The sequence below is a fragment of the Lepisma saccharinum genome, chromosome 16 (genome assembly GCF_977018435.1).
Source record: "Lepisma saccharinum chromosome 16, izLepSacc3.1, whole genome shotgun sequence".
Taxonomy (NCBI): domain Eukaryota; kingdom Metazoa; phylum Arthropoda; class Insecta; order Zygentoma; family Lepismatidae; genus Lepisma; species Lepisma saccharinum.
Window position 1 is genome coordinate 7,743,362 of NC_139244.1, and position 22,822 is coordinate 7,766,183.

Sequence of the window (22,822 nt, forward strand, 5' to 3'; positions counted from 1 at the left end):
GGAAACGCTCAGGGGAAGCTAGATTAAACTGGAGGCTGACCTCCATAGCTCCATCTGTCCCCCAATCGTTATCTAGGATGTGTGGCTCAATGAGTGTCAACAACCTCAGTTGCGAAGTAAAAGCTGAAGGGGTAACATCGGTCTCGCGTTACAACGTCGCCAAGCGTATGTCTGTTTTGCCAGTTATTTTTATTACAATGTTTAGATGCTTTGTGTACTAATTTTCCGTGCTTTGTGTACTATTGTATCACTTTTATCCAGTAACGGCTCTCTCCAGTATAACAGTACGTTTGGCAACATGCTGAGATCATTTGTTTCGTCCCGCCAGTAACTTTCTGCGCCTTGTAACACGAAAATGCTCGATGTCAATCGACGATAATTCAACTGATCGCTGATTCGTTGCTTCCCAGCCGCCAACTGGAAATGCGACAAGTATAATAAGAATTAAATGAATAACGTAGTGAGAGAGAAATCGTGAAATAAGTAATAAGATGAGACAATAGAGACAACATGCCAGGAGATGGCAGAGGAGAACCTGGGAAAATAAATGAAATAAAGAGAATTGCCTGTCTTTTGGCAAAAGGAAATTATGTGAAATTTTTTGTTGTTAAAAATGATTGAGCCAATGAGAGAGATAAGAAGAAGCTGATAGAGGTGAAAATGATGAAAATAAAGCAAAATCTAAAAGACAACTCTCCCCGGTTTGTTAAAATACTCCCAAAATGATTTAGAGGCATGTCCAAATGAGACTAGGTAAACCAAGGCAGGTGTAACCGTTCTGTTCTGTTCTGTTACACTTCGATAATTCCATGAACTATTGATACCCGGCTGTAATCAAATATTTATAATCACCATTAATTATACAGCAATTAATTTCATATTTCGAGGTTGTATTGAGCGAAACGGTGTCCCGTGCGTGTAGATCCACCTGGTCACTGAATTTCAGTGAACGAGATCACGTAATTAGCAAGCTGTTAATTTCATAATAATTAACATAAAGCTCTACGTGAACTACATGAATCGTGCGCTGTTGATAGCTGGTAATTGGCTCTGCAGAAACCATATCATCCATTCCTCTTCAAAGAGCCTTCAGGTAGCACATGAGCTGAAACGTGTAACTACATAACGAGGATGTAGGTTACACAAAAAGTGATATTAGCGAAGAGGAAGATAGACCTGTCATCTCTTGGCGATCGGGATAAGTAACAAAGTACTCGGAAAGTAATGGAATGAGTAGAATGTGTGTATCAAGAAAGAAGATAGCTAGCAATGATGGTGGGAGCTAAGGGGAGGAGGGGGGTGAAGGGGCTAGTCGAGGCGGGCGTCAAAAAAGCAAGAAGACAAAATGTCGTGACCTTATGAAAGCATTGGTGCTCTATTAAATCAATATTACTGAAAATTTTTCTCGCTTACAATTCGCCCATTTGCATACGTCACATCAAATTTAGACTTTTCTTTTCGTTCGGGACGATCTGATATACAAGATATCGAATAATAGCTATTACAGTATATTGAGGCCTTTTTGATTTAATTTAACTTTTGTTATTTTGCGTCCTTCTTCTTCCACTTCTGGCTAATCGCGTCGATGAGGATGAATTATTATATGATGAAATTGATAAAGGGACACTCGCAGAGAACACCCATGTGCAGGCCGTGATTCGAACCCGCGATCCCTGGCGTCGTAGCGCATTTTGATAACCACTCCGACAAGGAGGTCGGCTTTAAATGTATAAACATTTCTGTATCTTTTATGCCATACAACATTTGCTTCGACATTTTTCCTGAAAGTATACAGTTGAAGAGTAATTTGCCAAAATAGATGAGGATCTCAGGAAAATTAACAAAATTATTTTTGGAATAAGTGCATAACCCTAATTAAGAAAGTTTTTTAAATTTTGAAATTCGTATGAAGACCCGCTTCAAGAGGAAGATTTTAAAGAAATCTCATTTTCGACAGCAAGTACAAGTAAATATAGAGTACAATTTTTTGAACATCTTTCAACACCCGTCACGTGGCTATTTTTATAGACTTCGTTGGAGTTCTGTCGGAGATCTATGAGGTCTTAGTTTATCATCTTGATTTCCATCTCAAATCATAATTACATCGGACTTTTACGTGAGCGAAATATATTCTCGCAAACTTTTTGTATCATCTGCCTATGAAAAAATCCACTTTATACACGAGATACTTCAGTAAATTTAAAATGGAAAGTTCATTCTTAGTTGTTTCTTTCTTTCCGAACAATGACTTACGAGTGAAATTCAATTACACATTTTGCTCCTTATAGCGCCATCTGTATGTGAGAAAAAAAATAATGAACTGCGTACACATGTCGCCATCTGTTGACCAAAATGACAAACTTCTTTTTTACGGCTTTGTTGTAGGCGTTCATTTCTGGGAAGTCTCGACATCGTGACTAGCCAATTCAGCTTCGAACGTCGTCGCTGGGAGCTTGTAAATTCCCCTTTCGGCCGCCCAATTGACAGGGGGCTGGGAATATAGGGAGGGCAATTTCGCGGTTTTATAGGGGCTTTGGAGGGAAAGATGGACTTCCTCAGGTTCTTAACCTGGTCTTCTTATGGGAGGAGTCAGTTTTGGAATGAACTATTCGTCTGCTACCCTGTGTTGCAAAAGTCGTCGTGCCAGATTCTTGTTAACAGTAGACTTGCAGTTTTGAGGTGATACCCAGTGTACAAATTAACACACACACAAAACATTTTATACCCGGCGAAAGGAATAATTTTTATCCCTGCCAGGGATGTTTTTATCCCCTTCAAAGAAAATTGAATTGAAAGCATATCTTATACCATTTCTTAACTATCGTAACGTACCTTCAGTTACCTGAAGACTGTAAAGACTGGCTATCCTCCTGGGGTAACATACTCTCGGTACGAGGATCGATTTCCTGTGGTGCGTAAGCTCGATCCTATTTACACACTAATCTATCTTGTATATTTTTATTTTTATTATATATATAAAAATAGATGTATGTGTGTGTGGGTGTGTTTGTTTGTTCCGGCATAACTCTCGAACGCCTGGAGCAATTTCAACCAAACTTGGTACACGTATCACTTGCAATCTGGAAAGAATACTACTTTGGGGGTAAGACATCCCTGACTCCCCTAGGGGTGGGGTGGGACGGGGTGACTTGTAAAAATAATCGAAAACCACCGATATTAAATTCCGCACAAACAGACATCCGTGACTGTATGCAATCCCGCACAACGATAGTGTTTCTCGGGTTGTCTAACATTCAGGCTTGTATGATTTTGTATTGCGAAAACGTGTGGAATCCGTAGTTTTCGTGACACTCCCAATGCAGTTCAACTCCAAGTTCATCACCTATCGGCATTGTGGGTGAGAGGGGGTGAAAAATAAAATACCACAAATGACCTAGATTAGTGTCAAATCCATAGTTTTAGGAGTCGCTAATATAATTGGCGACATTCACGATCACATTTAAAATTAATTACATTTTACACTATAGTTAGAATTCATTATTTTCCTGTCTATTACAAGATTGGGATAAATAAATACCCGAGCAATCAGCTAGTGTTATTATAAAACGTAATGACCTATGTTAGGACCAATGTTCTACTGTACTAACCCAAGCAATACTTTAGTATACTGACTGGTAACATGTACAAATTTGCATTCTTAACAAAACTACCTACCCAAATGAAATCACAAATACGCCACTGAGTGGCCATCCCCCCCCCCCCGAAAGCAAAAAGCTTAATTCGCACAGTGGTGATAGCTAATGGAAGATTGGTCACGTGATATCGTCTTACCGAGAAACATTGTGATATATATCAACGTCACTGCCCTTGGACTCAAACGGGTTACGGTAAGAATGGTCGAAAGGTTTGGTTAAACTTCAACCCGAGGTTCCATATTTAATTATCTACTGTTCAAACTTTAATACAATATTGGTTCTTTTTACTCTTAGGGAGATTTCAGACCGAAACCACACGCGCGTCGCTTGAGGATTTCACCAACCGAACGCAGGCTTCTGAGGCCTGTCATGCCGCGTCGGTGTGAAATGTTACTGTTTACTGGCTCATTCCCAAGCGACAAGTAGGGACTCCCCGATGGCATAGTTGTAACGTTGTCGCCTTGTAATAAAAGGGATCATGGGTTCAATATACGTTGGAGGCCCATTGCACAGTGGTTCGGATTGCACTTGAAAAATTGTCGACCAGTCGCGATTAGCCTTGTGCATAATGTTACGTAAAACAAGAATCTATACAAACCAAGCAACATGTTGCCGGCCTCCGTGGCTGAGTGCTTAGCGTAGGGCACTACAGCGCCAGGAGTCCCTGGTTCGAATAACGACCTATGCATGATTATTCTTCGGTGTCCTTTCACCAATTTCATCATATCATCACCCATCCTCATCTTTGCGATTAGCCAAAAGTGGCAGAAAAGCGAAGTAAAATAAAGCAAATCAATCAATCAACCGATGCGACACGTGGCAGGAGACAAGCGACACGTTTCTCTTCTAAACCAACGTTAAGGAATATAGGATACTTTCAGAATCGTAGCAACACGTCAAGCTGCACGCGTCGCCTCGGTCTGTAATTCGCATGTGCGGTGAATGGTTTGCTTTGTACTAAAGGGGCCCTTGTCGCCTGCCGCTTGTTGCTTCGGTCTTGTTTAACGGAGATATACGTAGAATGTCTTTTCCACGCATTCTACATCGCTATTTAAACTTCTCGAGCGGCTACAAAAAGGTTGGTCCATATGCTTCCCAACTGTTCTTCCAGGGTATGACGTCACTATGCGTAGGCCATGCTTAATAAAGCGAAATGTCGATAAGCAAGTACATTGGAAACTAAAAAAACGTTATCTGTGAACTCTATGGACTGAATCCTCATTGCCTCAGTAACTCCTCATATTTTTTTTGGAATTTCACGGCCATCTTCAGTGTTCAATTCATCTGAACCAACTAATGATGGTACCGAAAAGAGAGAAGTCTTCCTCGTTTTGTAATTCTTTGCTTCCTGTTGCGTCTACTGTGGCAATAAGGGTTATATTTATGCCTCGTGTTGTTTGCTTAATGCGCCATATAATGATTGAGTTATGTGCTTTTAATCCTTTTATGACGTCACTGCCACAAAAAATCAGCTTTGAAGCTCCCAGGGGCTGTCATTTGGCACAAAACAATGGCCGCTGAGCGCAACGTACCCTTGCATCATAATTCACCAGCCTCCAAGTGTTATTTCTATGATTATCCCAGCCCTGAGTTCATATCGAGATGTGTTTATGCAGCGATGGTGGCCGGCAATCATTTTATGACGTCATAACTTGCTTTGTTGCCCCAGCGGCGGATCGTAAAAACAGTAGAATAACGACCGAGCAGCACTCCCACTCCATCTTGCGGGTGATTTATAAAACCGCGGTGTTTCATTCTCACGGTGTCCGCAGGAAGATGTTTGGAAAAATCGTTTTTCACATGCCGAAGAGGTCGATAGATAGCAGCACCTTTGCACTGTCGGAATTTAAAATTTTCTTCTCATTCGTTTATTGTTCATTCTTTCCTTTTTACTGTATCTATGACCCGTTCTCATACTTTCTCTAATTTCTATTTAACTGTTATCATTTCTTCTTCCATCAAAACATATATGTATTATCTGTCACATTCATTCACCTATTTTACTGTCAAAATAGAGTATAGATAGATATAAATTTACATGCATAGTCGTCTTTGACTTCTCTAAAAATTTAAGCATAATATATTCAGTAAGTAAATATTCTCTTTAACAGTGTCTCCTACATATTTTTGGACGTTTTTTTTTTTCGTTCACGTAGAGTTTTGACGAATTTTTGTTAAGAGTAAGGCCCGCTTTACAGTGGCGCAACCACATGGAGGGGCAGGGAGGGCATTAATCCCCCCCAACCTTGGACGGAAATCAGTTCTAGGGGGGAGCAAGAGTTGGCAAACATTGACGTCCAAGGGCAGTTGCAGGCGACACAGAGGGGCAATTGCTCCCTCGATTTAAAATTTTATTCAAATACATTTCGTCAAATATTCTTGCTCCCTTCGATCGCAATGCCTGCTTTTCTTAGTCTCATCAAGTTCAGAGCCATAGCTAGGGAGCGGCGGGTGTCGGCCATGGATGCCGAGCGATCTATATTTAAAAAGTCATGGTGACCCGTGAAATTATTTCCACCCTATTCGATAGTTTTTTAATTTGCAAAGAATTGAATCTAATTATCAATTGTGTAATGCTTTGTAAACTACCAGAAGTAAAAGTAAGACCAAATATGTATTTCAGACTGTTGCTGCTCAACAGTTTTGTTTTAAATGCACTAACAATTGTTTTGAGAAATAGGAGCCCGTACATCGTACATGTGGGAAACAATTTAAATAATTTTTGCTATTGGTTTATTATGAGATGGATGAATTGATTATGTAATGTATTTAAATAATATACGTATGTTACACGTATGTATTAAAAAATCTTTGAATACGTACACAATTAATGTTAACATGTTGCATATGTATTTTCTAATTTTATGTTGCTCCATTTATGTGTAAAACAAATATTGTACATGACAGTTATGCATGTCATGCGTATATAAAGAATTATATTCGGAATGCATTTATCATGCGTTTTCTGTCTTTCAAATGTACAGGTAATGTGCGTGTTTTCCATCATTAGCTAATGTGAAATTGAACGTGTTGAAAAAAATATTTGAAATTCTTTGTTCCAACACATGCTTTAACAGCGATTTCAATCCCCTGATTGCGTGATTTACGAGGATAATAATGTCTTTGATACTACTAATAAATAATAATAATGGCATTATTATTAATAATATATTATTATTGTTATGATTATTGTCACGTTTATTCTGGCAATAATTCGTGGTTGCGCCTCTGTCGCTTTAGATGGAAGCATTGTCCCAATCATTCTACCCAACCAATCAGAAACGAGCTCTACCCCAGAAGTGCAGTGCAGATGAACTGGTTGTTTATGCAATGATAAAGTATGTATCCACATTTTTAAACGACAATTGTCATTGAATCGTGTCCACGGGGCTTTACACTACAATACATGTAAACAGTATAAGTGTATGAAATGCTTCGATCTGCTGTAAATATTGTTATAAAATTTTTGGAAGCATCTGCGCAACATTTCTGGGCGTTGTGAAAGGGGAGAGTTGGAACCCTCCCCCCCTGATATTATTCATTTCAAATTAGAAGGAGAGAAAAAACTAATGTTCATCTAGCTAGTCCATAATGGAAATAACGTTCAGTTGATTAGTGTTTCAACAGAAATTTTAAAAAATAAGTCAGATGGGAGAAAATACGTGCAAAATGCAGAAACCAGACAGAACATCGTGTTGTCAGATTATTTAACTTAATACAAAGAATAAGTTATATTAAACATTACAAAAATTGAGATTTTTAAGTGAGACATCACACGGCATAAACTTTACTAAAATGTACTCATAGCTTGAACGAAGTATGTAAGAAATGATAGAAAAATTGAATAACTGTGAATTTCAGAATATTAACCGTATGAACTGTAAAACAATACAGGTACAGTTATGCTGTATAATCATTTATCTGGTGAATCGAATAAAAGAATCTCTCTAAGGACATAACAATATTTAAGTGATGAGCACGGTATGGCAAGCAAGTGTATCACTGTGTCAAAGTAGGAGATACAACATTGAATCTATAAATATAAAATAATACAGTAGATCCTACAGTCATCATAAGTCCATATTGTAGTTTTACACAAGTTCGGCTTTTAAACCTCTGGCCTTTTTTAGAGATATTAGAATTGAGATATTCCTCGTATTTCACTTAGGATGTTTACAAGATTAATAAAAAATATTCATTATCTAATTGGAAAGACAATATCTTCTGTACAAAATTGTTCCTTTTCAATTTTCTTATCTCTTCTAAGGTTGACATATTTAACTGTCTTAGCCAACCAGAATGATGCTGTTATTAGTAATTCTTTTTAAATTAATAATAGTAATAAATTGGCAGTAAAGTAATAATTTATTATCAGTTACTTATAATAATTGTTATTTGATTATTATTATTTCTGTTGTTCATTTTTGTCAATGGTCTAACCCCTTTATAAAATTTTCTGGTGTCTCCCATGTTTCTGATGAAGACATGCTATTTTCTATAATTACTTTTTTGTTCCTCGCCTGGTCGAGAGCATATATAAAACTCTTTCCCATGACTAAAAATGACATCGGGGTGGAGTAAGCACCCCTAAACCCTGATAAGACATGGAGTTCCATTCTCCCCTAGTCTGCAGCACTTATCTCCTGGACTGAAAATGAGGAATTTGTGCACGAAGCTAGGGGAATTCGTAATGCCGTTGAAGCAACACTGCAACAGATGAATACGGTTTCAGCTCCGCTCAACAGGGGTTCGCGTGTATGACGCTTCCTTCTCCTTCGTGGCGCATGCGCAGAACAGCTTTCTATTTGCCCAGCAGGTCACGCGACCTGCTTATCAGTAGGTAATTTCCCCCACCAAAACGACAGATAAATGAATCACCCGTTCCGTTTCCCGTTCCTTCGAAAACGCAACACGCACAGCTATGTTCTACTGGGATACAGTGTGAAAATATATATGCTTCTTTCGAGAAAATGGCCGCACTGTGATAGTTTTAAAGACAGAATATGGTTGGGGAGATATAATAAAGATAATGTACTTGTCAGTCTTAAAGTTTCAAGCTTTTTAACAACACTAACATTTTAAAAATAATAAATCCCTAAATGACGTAATTTCATGTCAACCTATGTTCCTTGACCTACCTCAATGTAAGATACTTTACAGAACAAGGCCATGGTTCTTATAAGCACACTTTTCCTTTATGGCTACAACAGCAGCAGGTGTAGAATTCATGGGCATTGGGAGGGGGTGTCGAACTAGTCGGTCGAAATTGACATCCTTCAATTGAAGATACAAGAAATCCGAAAGTTTGTTACTGGTATTGTTAAGAACAGAAAAAGTTCATTTAGTTAGTATTCGAACAGAATAATCGAAGTAAAAATTCATTGGATCGAAAATATTGAGTGAAAAATACACGAACAAGGTTATATTCTACTATTTCATCCAACAGTTTTCAAAATTCTAATAATTAGTTGTAGGTGAGAGGTCACACAACAAACTTTATGAAAACAAAATCCCCCTAACATTTAAAGCCTTTTCTTGAACGAGACGTGTAAAAGTTAACATGAAAATGCATTTCAGGTACTAACTGCATAAAATGTAAAATAAATAATGGAAAATAGTTGTGCTGGTATCCACTCGTTTGGTGGATCGAGTCTCTACATTTGTATAATAATATTAATAATTATTATTATTATTATTTTGAATAAAATTTGTTTTTATTAGTTTATAATATTTATTTTTGTATAATAATATTTATTGTTATTTTTTCTGCTATTCAACTTTTATAATTTGCCCGACCCCCCCCCCCGTAAAAATTTGTGGCGACGCCCATGGATAGTAAGTTTTGTATTCCTGCAAGCGACAACACGTATGATTCACCCTCTAAAAACCCAGGCCATGGAGCTCATCCTCCATGCCGAATAGTGAGTTTTCTACCTGTTTATTGCAAACAGCTGACCACCGATTTTCCTGATCAAACTCCTGTAGCCTCAACACATCAGGAAGTTTTGCTTAACGCTTAACTGTGCAATATTGAAATACCACAGAGGGTAGACGACTGGTGTAAACTACTTAATGCCCTGGTCAATATGAAGCTTCCAGAGAAGGTTTAAATAAAATACAATCTTATGTAATGAAAAAGCAATTCGTGGAACAAGCCTGTAGCCACAATAATGTCAGGTAGATGGCGCTATCAAGGCCTCTGCTCCATGTGTAATGATATTCAATTATATTTATATTCTTTTCAATGTTTTGTATTATAATTATTTATTATCTCAATAGGGTTACAATTAAGCCATACAACATTTCATTTTCAACAATATTCCCTTCTTGCATTAATGACATCAGCATATAATCCCATTACACATTCTAGTACTTACTAGTACAATATTTATTACAGATAAATTGCATTACACTTTCATAGTACTCCTTTCCTATTTCATTTGTTTTGTCATTCACTTGTTAGAACTGCACTGATTCCACACATTAGTACTCGATGGTCAGTAAGTTTATGAGAAATTTGATAGCTGCACCGTCCCAGTACAGATAACGCTTGGAAATTGTACTTAATGTTCTCACACTACTAGTCACATGCTAATTGTTCTTGTGTTGGCAACACTAATGATTGGGTCGTAACTGCTGAGTAACGAATATGTTTTTTTCTGTTTGCAGATGACATCTGCTATCCATACGAGCCGTTCAAATGTCCAGAGGACGGGAACTGCATATCCATCCAATATCTCTGCGACGGAGCACCGGACTGTCCAAACGGCTATGATGAAGATCCCAGGCTGTGTACAGCAGGTAAGAAATACTTACTACACGGGGAACCTTTCAGAACACTAAGAACATTTTTATACAGCGCTGTAGAAAATTATAAAAATTTTGTCAATAACCTTTGTGGAGGATGTTTCATACAAAGATATTGTAAGTGAAGAATAGATCAGCATATGGCGCTGATCTTTCTCATCAGTTGAATGCTGGAAAAACCTGGATAAATGACGTAGCATTTTATGCCGTGTCCGAAAGATGCAAGACCGTACTTGAAGCGAGCATACTTCGAGATTGGTCTCGCAGTGCGGTCTTGAAGTCGTGGAGTAGAAGTGAAAATCTCTCGAACTGCACTTCGACTGCAGCGCCAAATACCATCAGTAGATATAACCGAGGACACGTTGGTTTTCGACATTTTAAACACTTGTTCTGCACAAAAGAAATCACATAGGATTTTCAAGTGTTCATATACATACGAGGGGGTATCAAAAAGTTCGTGCAATCTCCTGGAAGGAAACAAAGTAGAAACCCCTCGGATATGTGTATTGTACAATGGTCCTTCTAGGTTAAGCACACAATTTTTTGTCTTTTTTGGATGTTTATTGCTATCCATTCTTTACACGTGAATAAAGGAAGGTGTCATGATTGACAAAATTGAGGCACGGAGCGTCACGAAATTCCTGCATCTCCAGGGGAAAGCAGCCAAGCAAATTCACGATGAAATGAAGGCAGTGTACGGGGAGGGAAGCCCATCCTATGAGATGGTTTGCAACTGGAAACGGCAGTTCCAAACCTGTCACATGCCAATTTCCGATGCCGCTAGGACAGGGAGACCGTCCTTCACAAATGATGCCACATTGATGGAGAAAGTGGAGAAGATGATAATGGGAGACAGGAGGATCACCATTGAAAGTGTGATGGCTGTAATCAGTGTTAGTTATGGGTCCATCTGGAATATCATCCATCACCAGCTGCACCTTCATAAAGTGTCGGCACGGTGGGTGCCACGATTGCTCTCCCCTTTCCAGAAGAGGACTAGAGAGGAAGCAGCACTGAAGCTGTGAGCTGCATGAAGAGGATTTTTTCAGCAGACTGGTTACAATGGACGAAAGCTGGATCTACCTTTATGACCCACAAACAAAGGAGATGAGCAAGCAATGGAAACACAGCTCCTCACTGCCCCCCAAAAAGGTAAGAGTGCAAAGGTCAGCCGCTTAGGTGATGCTGTCCGTTTTCTGGGACTGTGAAGGAGCCATCCTGACGGACTACCTGCCACAGAGTCACACTATCATAAGTGACTATTATTGTGATCTCCTAGCTCGGTTATGTGAAGAATTGAAGGTGAAAGGCGAGGAAAGCTCACAAAAGGAGTGCTGCTATTGGCAGACAACGCAACAGCCCATTCTACCCATGCATCCATTTCGAAAACAGTCCAATTAGGATACGACATTTTGCCTCACCCTCCATATTACCCAGACCTGGCACCGAGTGACTTCTTCCTCTTTCCGGAAATGAATCGTCCACTCAAAGGACGCCACTTTGACACGAGAGACGAGGTGAAATAGTGGGTTCAGTCCCAAAATGCAGTGTTCTATAAAAACGGCTTACGCAAGGTGAAAGATCACTGGCAGAAATGTGTCATCAAGCATGGAGACTATGTGGAGAAGGCCTAATACCACCATGATTTCGTACTTGTCCAAAGTTCATTCCTTCCATTTGATTGCACAAACTTTTTGATGCCCCCCTCGTACATTTCCACACATTAGAAAAACTGCAACCAACAACTTCCAGGCTGTCTACCTCCGCGATTTCAAACAAATGAACGACAAGTCCACTTGTCGCACGTGACCAAGCCTGCACCGATGCGGTCTCGATTCCTCGTGTACTTGGCCCTTTCGAACTACACTAAGTGCCGTCACTTCCGTCAAGACCATACTTCAAGTCTGCACTTTGTACCTTTCGGACACAGCCTTTGGCTTGAAGAGAATCGATGATTCTTGCCACTCCTCGTAGATTATACTAGATCAGTTGTTCCCAAACTTTTTCGTTTCACGGCGCCCTCAGTGTTTCAAGATTTTTCCGCGGCGCCCAAGTCAGAATGTAGGCCTATCTACGTAACACTTGCAACGCTCAGTTAGTGTGGTTGGGTTGTTTGCCTTAAGGTAAAAAAATAAACACATATTTCAAATTCAGAAACATTTTTATATGTAAAAAGTACTAAATAAGCATATATTTGTAATAAGTGTCATTTCAGTGAAAATATTGGAACACTTCGCGGCGCCCACTTTGAGAACCACTGTACGAGATTATTCTTACCACTGAATGTTCTACTTCACACGTGACGTTGCTTCGGAACGTCTTCAAATTCTTCCAATATTAACAAAAATATACGAGGGCGGGCTGAAAAGTAATGCCTCCTATTTTTTTGTGACGGTGTAGAGACATTTTGGATTTTGAGCAACCATGAATTGTACTCTTCAGACTTTCCCCCTTCTCCAATCCAAGTTTCAAACTTATATCACCAGGGGTTGCTGAAGTAGAGCGAGGAAAATGTCAACATGTAATCATACTATGTTGGTGCACCTGAAACTGCGTGTGGTGACAGAGTTTCTAACTGCAGAAAATGTGTCCCCCAATTGACATTCATCAGAGAATGGAGGATTTTTATGGCAATGAATGTGTAACGTCAGTACTGTATGATGTTGGGCTGTTCATGCTCACAATGAAAACCCCTGCCGAGGAATTCTCAACGTGTGTGACAAAGAATTTCTTGAGAGTTAAGAGTTCCTCGGCAGGGGTTTTCATTGTGAGCATGAACAGCCCAACATCATACAGTACTGACATTACACATTCATTGCCATAAAAATCCTCCATTCTCTGATGAATGTCAATTGGGGGACACATTTTCTGCAGTTAGAAACTCTGTCACCACACGCAGTTTCAGGTGCACCAACATAGTATGATTACATGTTGACATTTTCCTCGCTCTACTTAAGCAACCCCTGGTGATAGAAGTTTGAAACTTGGATTGGAGAAGGGGGAAAGTCTGAAGAGTACAATTCATGGTTGCTCAAAATCCAAAATGCCTCTACACCGTCTCAAAAAAATAGGAGGCATTACTTTTCAGCACGCCCTCGTAATTATCGTATTTGTTTTGTTCATTTGTATTATATTCAAGGGTAGAAATATACAAGATGCCCGGTCGCCATGACGCCTGAAAACTTTCACTTGTTGCTTGAATTTTAAAATTCAGTGAAAATATATATATATTTTTTAATTTCGATTTCGCTTATGGAAATATACATTACATTTCTTGAAAATAGCATGTACAGTTTCTGTGTTTTCTGTATCACGTGTATCATTAAATCACAATAATAAACATGCCGTTCTATTTACCTTCACGGTTGCTAACTGAATTTATAAAACCTGTGGTGATATTGTAGAGTCGGGAGATTTTAGCGGTGCGTCATCACTCTTCCAAATGTTTGTAGAATGGATAATATTAAACAATATAATTGATTTACATTTTATTTAATATACACAAGTCAAAAATACAGAATAAAAATTTACAAATTTCATGTTTCTTAGTCCTAATTTTTTGTCCACTGCTGCTGCAGAACTAAGCGTCTATCAACTACTGCAAGATATGACGTCACTTCCGCCCGCCAAAGTTTAAACGTGCAAGATCTTGCAGTTGGCTTGGAAGTTTAAATGTCGTCATCTTGATTGTTAATCAAAATGCAGGAAAAAATAGAATGTCAATACGGGAGCAGGGAGGATAAAAATAGCTCTAATTACAGGATATCCCGGGAAATACGGGAGAGTTTGTAACCCTATTGACAGCCCTAAACCTGGCCTGCTAATCTAACGTGGGTGCTTTCAGAGCAAAGATCACGAGTTCAAGGATTCGAATCGTTCTTCCAGCACGTTTCAGACATTTATGAGAGACGATCCGTTGGGAAATCACTCAAAAAAGCTGCCGGAGTGTTTGTATAATTTCTTTGCACGCGGGGAAATCAGGCGGAAGGCGTTATAATGGAAATGTTCAAGAGAAACAAAGGGGGAAGTTTTCATCTCCTGTTCTTTCCGACAAGGAAGAAAGTTATGACGGTAGGTCTACGTCACGTTTACAGTGACTACACCAGGCAGGTGGGTCAGTGGTATTGTCGTCACTTTTTTTATACAATCATCAGCTATAATACGAATACAGGATTGTAGTAGGCTATACCTTATTCTAAAAATGTTGACATACCTACAGTGGATATTTGACGCGAACGCTATACTGTAGTTGCCTATGCTATGGCTGTGGTTTCTTGCTTTTGAGTTCCTCCACAAATCGGAAGTTTTGAACTGTTCAGGGGCGATTGATTGATTCATTTGGTGTTTTAAGACAACTTTATGCACAGTAAGGCTAATTGGGACTGGACCTACAGTTTAAAGTCGAATGGCACCGGGTATCAAAGCCGGTACCCTTGGTTACATGTTCAGGAGCGAGAACCAGCTTATTGACTCAGAAAATTATGTATGGGGGGGGGGGAGGATTTATGAAATTTTGGTCCCTAGGCTATCCTATCTTTTAGAACCTGCCGACATTATTATTATTATTAAGTTTTGTTATCATCATATTGCACTTCCACTAATTGCATGCTCTGCATTAGTAATACTTGTATTTTTTTTAAAATATAGGCACATTGATTAAAAATTATTCATTGAACTTTCATGAAATCAAGAAAGAGGTCTTGACATTTTTTACTTTGCTAAGAATTTTAATAGTCCATGGTGATCACTTCTGCTCCTAAAGCGTCTAATTTTGTGCGACTCCTATGCTATAGCCTAGTGGTAAATTTCCCCCTGTATGTGTGTGAAATGCAACGAATCTAGGGCAATTGCGATGAAGCCAAAACCACGGACAATTGCGATGATTTTGATGGTGAAGGTCATTTTACAAATTAATGGTAGGACAATTACGACGATCAGGACCTAACCTAACCTAACCAAAAGCGCCACAGAACTAATAATGCTGCAGAAGTTTGGAACAACAAGATAAATAGGTGGCTTGGATGACCGCATTCAAAAATTCATGATGTTCTGGCCTGCCTCAAGAGCCAAGCGGAAGACACCAACATCAAGCACATGCGGATGGAACTTAATCTAGAAGGTCAGAAAAGGAAGAAGCGTGACATTAAAATCGACGAGAGAGTTGTTAAGTGTATTCGCACATATGAGGAAACGGGTGACTTCAAAATGTGTCTGTTGTCTCTAGTCCATGTTCAAAAACTTTACTGAACCAAATTCCCAGCCGAAAATATCAATATTTCACATAATTCTCTTGTAAGAGGTATTGTACGGGGTGTTCAGTTACCCTTCAATTCCATAGAAGATTTAAAATGGCATCGCAATTGTCCACCCGCCCTTTCACTTCTAAATGTGTTCATGGCAATTGTCCGGCTACCAAAAGCAACAAACTACATCGTAGGAATGTGGAAACGAGGTAACATTCGCAATTTGCTTTCGTATACGCTCTCGCGTGCGTGTGTGTACGATTCATGTTCAAGTTGAGATATTTCGACCCTGCAACCACTTAACGGGAATATATGAGGTATGCTTCCATATTTCATTAAGTTTTTTTTAACAGAACTGATTCGTTTTTGTTATGGTTTGACACTGTTAGAAATTTTACGTTCTTATTAAACACGTTAGTCTTGATTCTGTTATTTTAACTTTTTGTGTTATGTGTCTATAACTAACATATATTTGCACTGGAGAAAAGGCGGAACACTTGTGCGATACGATGGATTTCACTTCCACATGTCCTATTTTCGTGTGCGTGGTTTCCACCTTTAAAAAGCCAGTTCTATGTTACATACATAGAGCTCGGTCGATTGAAGAAACAAATTTGTTTCACCAAAAATTGACTACTGCTCTCCGATCTGGTCTATGGAATGCCCCTCAAATTTAGATAGACTAAATTCCCGTCCTAAATTTCTTCCTGGTCATTGTTCGTCACCGAATTCCGTCCACAAAACACTTGCAAAAGTCCACCCTTCTGTAAATGTTAAATATCCAAACTCCTCAAGAGAGACATAGACTGGCAGATCATACACTCCTGCATAAAATAGTAAATGGCAACATGAGAAGTGACCGCCTTTTTCAGGAACTTCATTTTCGAGTGCCGCCCCGCTCAACAAGCAATCAAGTTTTCGCTTCTCAGAAGCCAAGATTGTGCCTTATCCACCAGCGTTCTCTGTCCCATAGACTGCCCAGCCAGTTTAATAATCTAACAAGCCAAATACACTGCTCAAAATAATTAGGGGATCAGGCAAAAATAAGTAGGGGATCAGACCACATATCAAAACTTATGTAAGCATACTAATACCAGATCCTTTATTTCATTCTGAGATTAGTTACAGCAAGATATGCTGTCATGATACCTGATGTTAATGACATTAATGACATGTGACGCGATATGACAATTAGAGCATCCCCTTCGCAATTAGTTCTGCAGTGGATAGCTTGAATTTCCTTAGCATTTGGGAAAAGGTTAATTAATTTCATGAAAAAATGCTTGCAATTACACATTCGTACATATCTAGTTTCATACTCTGAAGAAATAAGTTAGCCCACTTCCAGATAAATCTCTGATCAGCCATTGTGGCCAGTCTCTTCTTATAATAAGGCCTGTGCAGTCTCTATCATGCAACGTCATCAGTGGTAGGTCATGGATAGCTACGTATCTTCATCACAGTTGCCAAATGGTTGAATAGGTGGATAACTGGCATAAATGATTGTTACTTTACGTCGTTTTTCTGCCACGTTTAGCTAATCGCGACGATGCAGATGAATGGTGATACGATAAGGTGGATGGAGGGACAATCGACGACAAAATTACTACAGAGGATTATCCTGGCTGAAGGGCCAGGCGCCAGAGCTTCGTTGGTCTGCAAAATGCAGTCCAGAGTGTGCACTACGTGGATGGGCGGTTGACATTTGGGTGCGTCTAGAAAGATTCACCCCGAAAACTGACATAATTTTGAACGTAGTATTTCGAGTGTATGTAGGTACATTCATGTTCACATGAAGTGGCCCATTTTATAAGGTTACGTAGCTTAAGTATGTGCCACTTTATCTGAACAGGAGTGTACACTGTCTTAATTGCAATATGTGAAATCACTTGGCAGATTGCGCTGGCGTTTCAATCTATGGCCTACCTGTGATGACGTTGCTTGTAAAGGAAGACTGCGCAGTCCTTGCAAGAAGGTACTGCTCTGGCTGGGCCAAATTTCATACCGTCCAGTAGGTGGCAGCAGCGTAGAATATGATAATTTTACCAACGCTCGAAGCTCCTGTCCCTAAGTATTTCCCCTCTAAATGCATAAACATTGGTCCAAGTTGATTTATAAACGTCCCGCGGGATTCTACCCATCATTATTCTACATTTCTTCAACCCTTCTGGTTTAATATGTGGACATAAAACTCCTTTCTTCGTCAGAAATCTCGCCATAACAGGTCGATATTCAACTGTTTCTTTTGGTTGCGAGAGAGATTTGCATAGAAGCGCGAAACTCTTGGAAGTTGCATTAAAGAAACCATCTGAATGGAGAGAATTCCGTTATGATCCCGTTTGTTTACCCCCCTCTCTGGAATAGCTAACGATACTTATTCTTGTCGGAAGCCTTGCCCTTTTCTCTTGAATAATTTATTTCCTGCTTACAACCTTAGGTTCACGGGGGAAACACAGGATGTGGTATCGATTGCTCGTCTCACCGCTATGTTTTCGTGGCGCCACTCGCGTTGCTTTGAATAATTAAGGAGAATCGATGGAAACTAGAGAAAAGGGTTTGTGGCCTTTTGCTTGGGTTATAAATACCCCCCAATTGTGCATAATATCTATATGAATAAATGTCTTGTTGAAATTTGTGGAAACATATACGGAATGTAATAACTTGCCAAAAAAAGTGAAGTGGTAACAATGAATGTACGGTCGCCGGCAATAAAAGTGAGACAATTAGATCCTGAAGTATTCGCTTCCCTACAAGGAGGTGCGTATGTTGCCTAGTGTTATGGCGGTGGTAGAAGTTGCCATTGAAAATTTGCTATTAAATTCCACTCATCCTGTGGAGTTAGATAACACACATAACGCCTTGCAGGGAAGCGAGTATTTCAGGATATATGTGTCCCACTTTTATTGCCTGTGAGTGTACGTAACAATACCACAGATGAAATATGTATGTCAGAATTATATTGTGTACAACGAGTTCGTAGCTCAGTAACAGGATAATATCTTCTAGACGAGTAATACATTGCACAAACCTGTGTTGTGTCCCGGTAGGAAGGTACAGTCAACGGCAAAGATAATGGTAGGCAAATTGTCCATCGCTAGTTTCATAACTTTTTTATTCTACATCATGTGTTGTTTTAAAGAGTGAAATTATGTTGGTTCGAAGCAGTTATTGCCCTCTGCTTATTGACTTCTTTATCTCAATTCGTTATCAACACATTCTGTAATGCAGACCGAATGAAAATGGTGATGGACAATTCGCCTGCTGTTTCTTTTGCCGTTGGATGTACGTCGAAAATTTTGAATGGGAGTGTGAGTCTAGTAACACCACGTTTGATAGGTCTCTTAATTTGAAACGAGCCTCACCGATGGCGCAGTGGTAGCTTCGTTGCCTTGTAATCAAGGGGTCCCGGGTTCGATTCCCGGTGGAGGTACATAGTTGTTCGGATCCCACTTAAAACTGTAGGTCCAGTCCCGGTTAGCCTTGCTGTACATAAAGTGGACTTAAAACACCAACTCAATCAATGAATCTTAATTTGAAACAGCTTTTTCAGAAAATATTTTTTGGTAACGTCCACAGATTTTGAATAGGCAACCAAAAGTGTTTTTAGATATTTCAATGTGTCTCGTAACAGGCAAATTATTTCAAAACAAAAAACTCAACAACTTTTAACTTTATTGCATGAAACGAGTCGAATGGTGATGTTTTTGAAAATTCGTCATAGTAAACTTTTTTTTGCATTTATATACAATTATGCCTCCAATGCTAGTTCTTCGATTTCGTCCTATATCTGCCGTTATCTGAATAGACTACAAGAAGACATATGTTTCTCCCTCTTTGCATTTGAAGCGAAGCAGATGATTTATTTTCCGTTGTAGTTGTAGTATTTTGGAAGAAGCAAACACATCTAAAATGCACGTAGACCGTGAAGGAACAAAATGCAGTGAGAAATGTTGAAATGATTTCAGAAGTGCATCAAAAACTGCCAAAATTGTGACGAATTCAATAAAAAAAAAGCTTCCAAAATACTGAAAATGCAATGAAAGCCCGCCAAAATACTCAAAAACCAATAAAAGTCCGCCAAAATATTGAGAAATTCAATAAAAGCCCGCAAAGGTACTGAAAAAGCAAGAAAGACCCCGCCAAAATATTGAGAAATGTAAAGACAACTGCCAAATTACTTAAAAAATAAATTAAAAATTACCAACATACCGGAAAGTGCTATAAAAACTTGCCAAAATGCCGGAAAATACCATATAACTTGCCAAACTACTGAAAAATTCAATGCAAACCCACCAAAATATGGAAATATGACCAATTCCCCTCCCCAAAATAAAGTTAAACAAAATGCGAAAAAACATTCAAAATAAAAGCCAGGTCTCCTGGTGATAACTAAAGGAGAACGGACACTATTATGCTCAGCATCGTCTTCAAGCCTTGGAAATAAAAGGTAGCTCATCAACTTCCGAGTTTATAAGGTACGAATTTCATGCAGGTCGTCTCACCCATTGAAAACATATTCCTAGTTGGTAGCAAGGCATGCAGAAATACACAATGGTCGGATTAAGCAGCGTAGAAGGGAACGATAAGGACTGCCCGGACGATCCCATTATTAGAGCGCGTGCTCTGCATGCAACAGTAACCAGTTCCACCAGTTCCACCAGCTCTCGGACCCAGTAACGCACTCTTGCTGTCCCGAAATCGTTGCGTTTTCAAACATGGCCGGTGCGGGCTCTGGGAAACATAACTTTCCCAATTATAAATCTGATAGATGTACTTTACCTCGGATCGTTATTTCTAGGCAACAATGGAAATTGGTACTAGAAGTTTCTGGACGATACGGTGATTGTTTGATGTCGCGGCTGTTTTACAACTCTGGCTAGAAACTAGCAATGTGCGGAGTGAGCCGCGGTGATGGTATCATGTGAGTTGTCCACCGCCGTTTCATTACGAGTTTCAACGAAGTAGGTAACCTCGGTACAATTCCGTGAAGCCCAATAATGAGGAAACAAAACTGATTAAATGAAGAACCGTTGAAACCTTGCTACTGCAATACTTCCCTTCAGAAAAACATATTCATTAGAAGATATTCAGGACTCTAGATTATTGCTTTGAGAGAGAACATGCTTCCCTCATTTCTCGCTCTGTATCTCTCTCCCTTCTCTCCCTTTGTCTGTGACCAACTTCCTCCTCTCTCTTTCCCGTTATTTTCTTTCGCCCTCTCTCTCTATTTGACTCTCTTTTCCGTTATCTCTACTTTTCTTCTACTCTCTCCCTCTCTCTCTCTTCTCTCTCCTCTTTCACTGTATTTCGTGTATTTATTTCTTTTTCACCGTCTTCTCTTTTCTCCTTCACTGTCTTTCTTTCTCTTTTTTCTCTTTCACTGTCTTTCTTTTTCTCTTTTCTCTTTCACTGTCATTCTTTCTCTTTTCTTTCACTGTCTTTCTTTCTCTCTTTTCTCTTTTACTGTCTTTCTTTCTCTCTTTTATCTTTCACTTTCTTTCTTTTCTCTTTCACTTTCTCTCTTCTCTCTTTCATTGTCTTTCTTTCTTTCTTTTCTCTTTCACTGTCCACTGTCTTTCTTTCTCTCTTTTATCTTTAACTGTCCTCTCTCTCTCTCTCTCTCTCTCTCTCTCTCTCTCTCTCTCTCTCTCTCCTCTTTCAACCTCTATCTTTCTCTCTGACTCAATTTTTCTAGCTTATCTTCATCTCTTTTTCCGTTTTTTTTTTATTTTTCTACATTTCTCTCCCATTCGGTCTCTATTAGCCTGATCATAAAATGGACTTGAAAGAAACAAAACTCTCTTTTACTATCTTTCTCTCTTTTTCTCTACATTTATCTCTTTTTCTGAAACGTTCACATTCTCCTCCCCTCCCATTCACAACTTCAAAGTGTATTTCTAAGAGTAAATTGAAATACCAATAACTGAAATTACTTCAACAGCCATATCGAAGTACAGGACAAGTAAAAACTTGTTACAATATGAAATGAAATTTGCTAATCGCCGTTCGTTAGCCATCTTGTAAAATATGCCCTTTGTTCACAAATGGTCAATAATGAAAGTGTTTCTTATTTGTTAGTGATTGTGCATGAGGAATTACCCAGTTATACTTGTATTGGGATTATAAAGTAAAATACAAATCTACAGTGCATTGTGCCGCTCGAATGCATGCCCGTCAAGCGACAGGAACCACGGTGCTTGCCGGGGAAATCGGATAGCTTGACCGCAATTGTAAGTAAAATAAAGTAACCATGTACTTTTGTCACAGAATATGTTCGAAATTTTTTCCTTGTACTGCAACACAGTTTTCACATCTTTTGAGAAAGTTCAGTTAAAAATCGCCTCCACATGCTGCACGAGTTTGTTTTCACGTAAGAATCGCAAATGAAAATTCTTTGTTCTAAAACGTACCGGCATTATAACAACACTAATCACACTCAACACAACACTTATCGATTTAACACTTATCGCTACACAGAAGCGAATATAAATCTCTCTTCAACATGGCACAGCGACCCGTATGAAAGGAAATACTGGCATTCACAGACAGGGAGATGTCGCGTTCCGACGACATGGATCTGTTTTCAATAACATGTTGCTGATCAGAATTAGATCTATAGCAGTATTCCTTAGTGTGCTGCCGAAGAGAAACTTGACGAAACCTCGTCTTGGAAAGCCACCAAATACTGTATGCGGTTGAACTGCTGATGTCAGGGGAGACGCACGTCCAATTTTGCCGGCAAGCGGTGAGGTTCCAGCCGCCAAATGGGCACGCGCTTCATCGGCACAATACCCAAATAAAGACACTGTATTCGCAGTGTTGAATCCAGTCACTTTTTTCCGGGGGGAATATTGAAGATCACCGTGGGATATCATAGACATCAAATTATAATCCTAATAATATCAATATTTTTGTAATTTGCCCCTTACCTCTGATATGTAATTTAATTAAATTAAGTGTACAGTTCGATATCACCACCATTCCACAGCAAACCGTCAAAATATCTGCAAGGAGTTGAAACTCCTTATAACAATAGAAGCTTACAATACACCACATCTGCGACTCTACGCGTGTCTATTGTTGAGTTTCAATAAAGGGGAATTCTATTCAAAACTA

The 22,822-nt window shown here is 39.2% G+C and overlaps 1 protein-coding gene across 3 annotated transcripts in view; it reads left to right on the forward strand.

Annotated features, from left to right (window-relative positions):
• LOC146000234 (IDLSRF-like peptide) overlaps positions 1–22,822 on the forward strand; it is a 181,039-nt gene that overhangs the window by 130,638 nt on the left and 27,579 nt on the right. For all 3 annotated transcript variants that reach the window (XM_083137649.1, XM_083137648.1, XM_083137646.1), the window contains one exon: positions 10,326–10,457. In XM_083137649.1, coding sequence (XP_082993775.1) covers positions 10,326–10,457 — 132 coding nt within the window. The remainder of the gene's footprint in view (positions 1–10,325; positions 10,458–22,822) is intronic.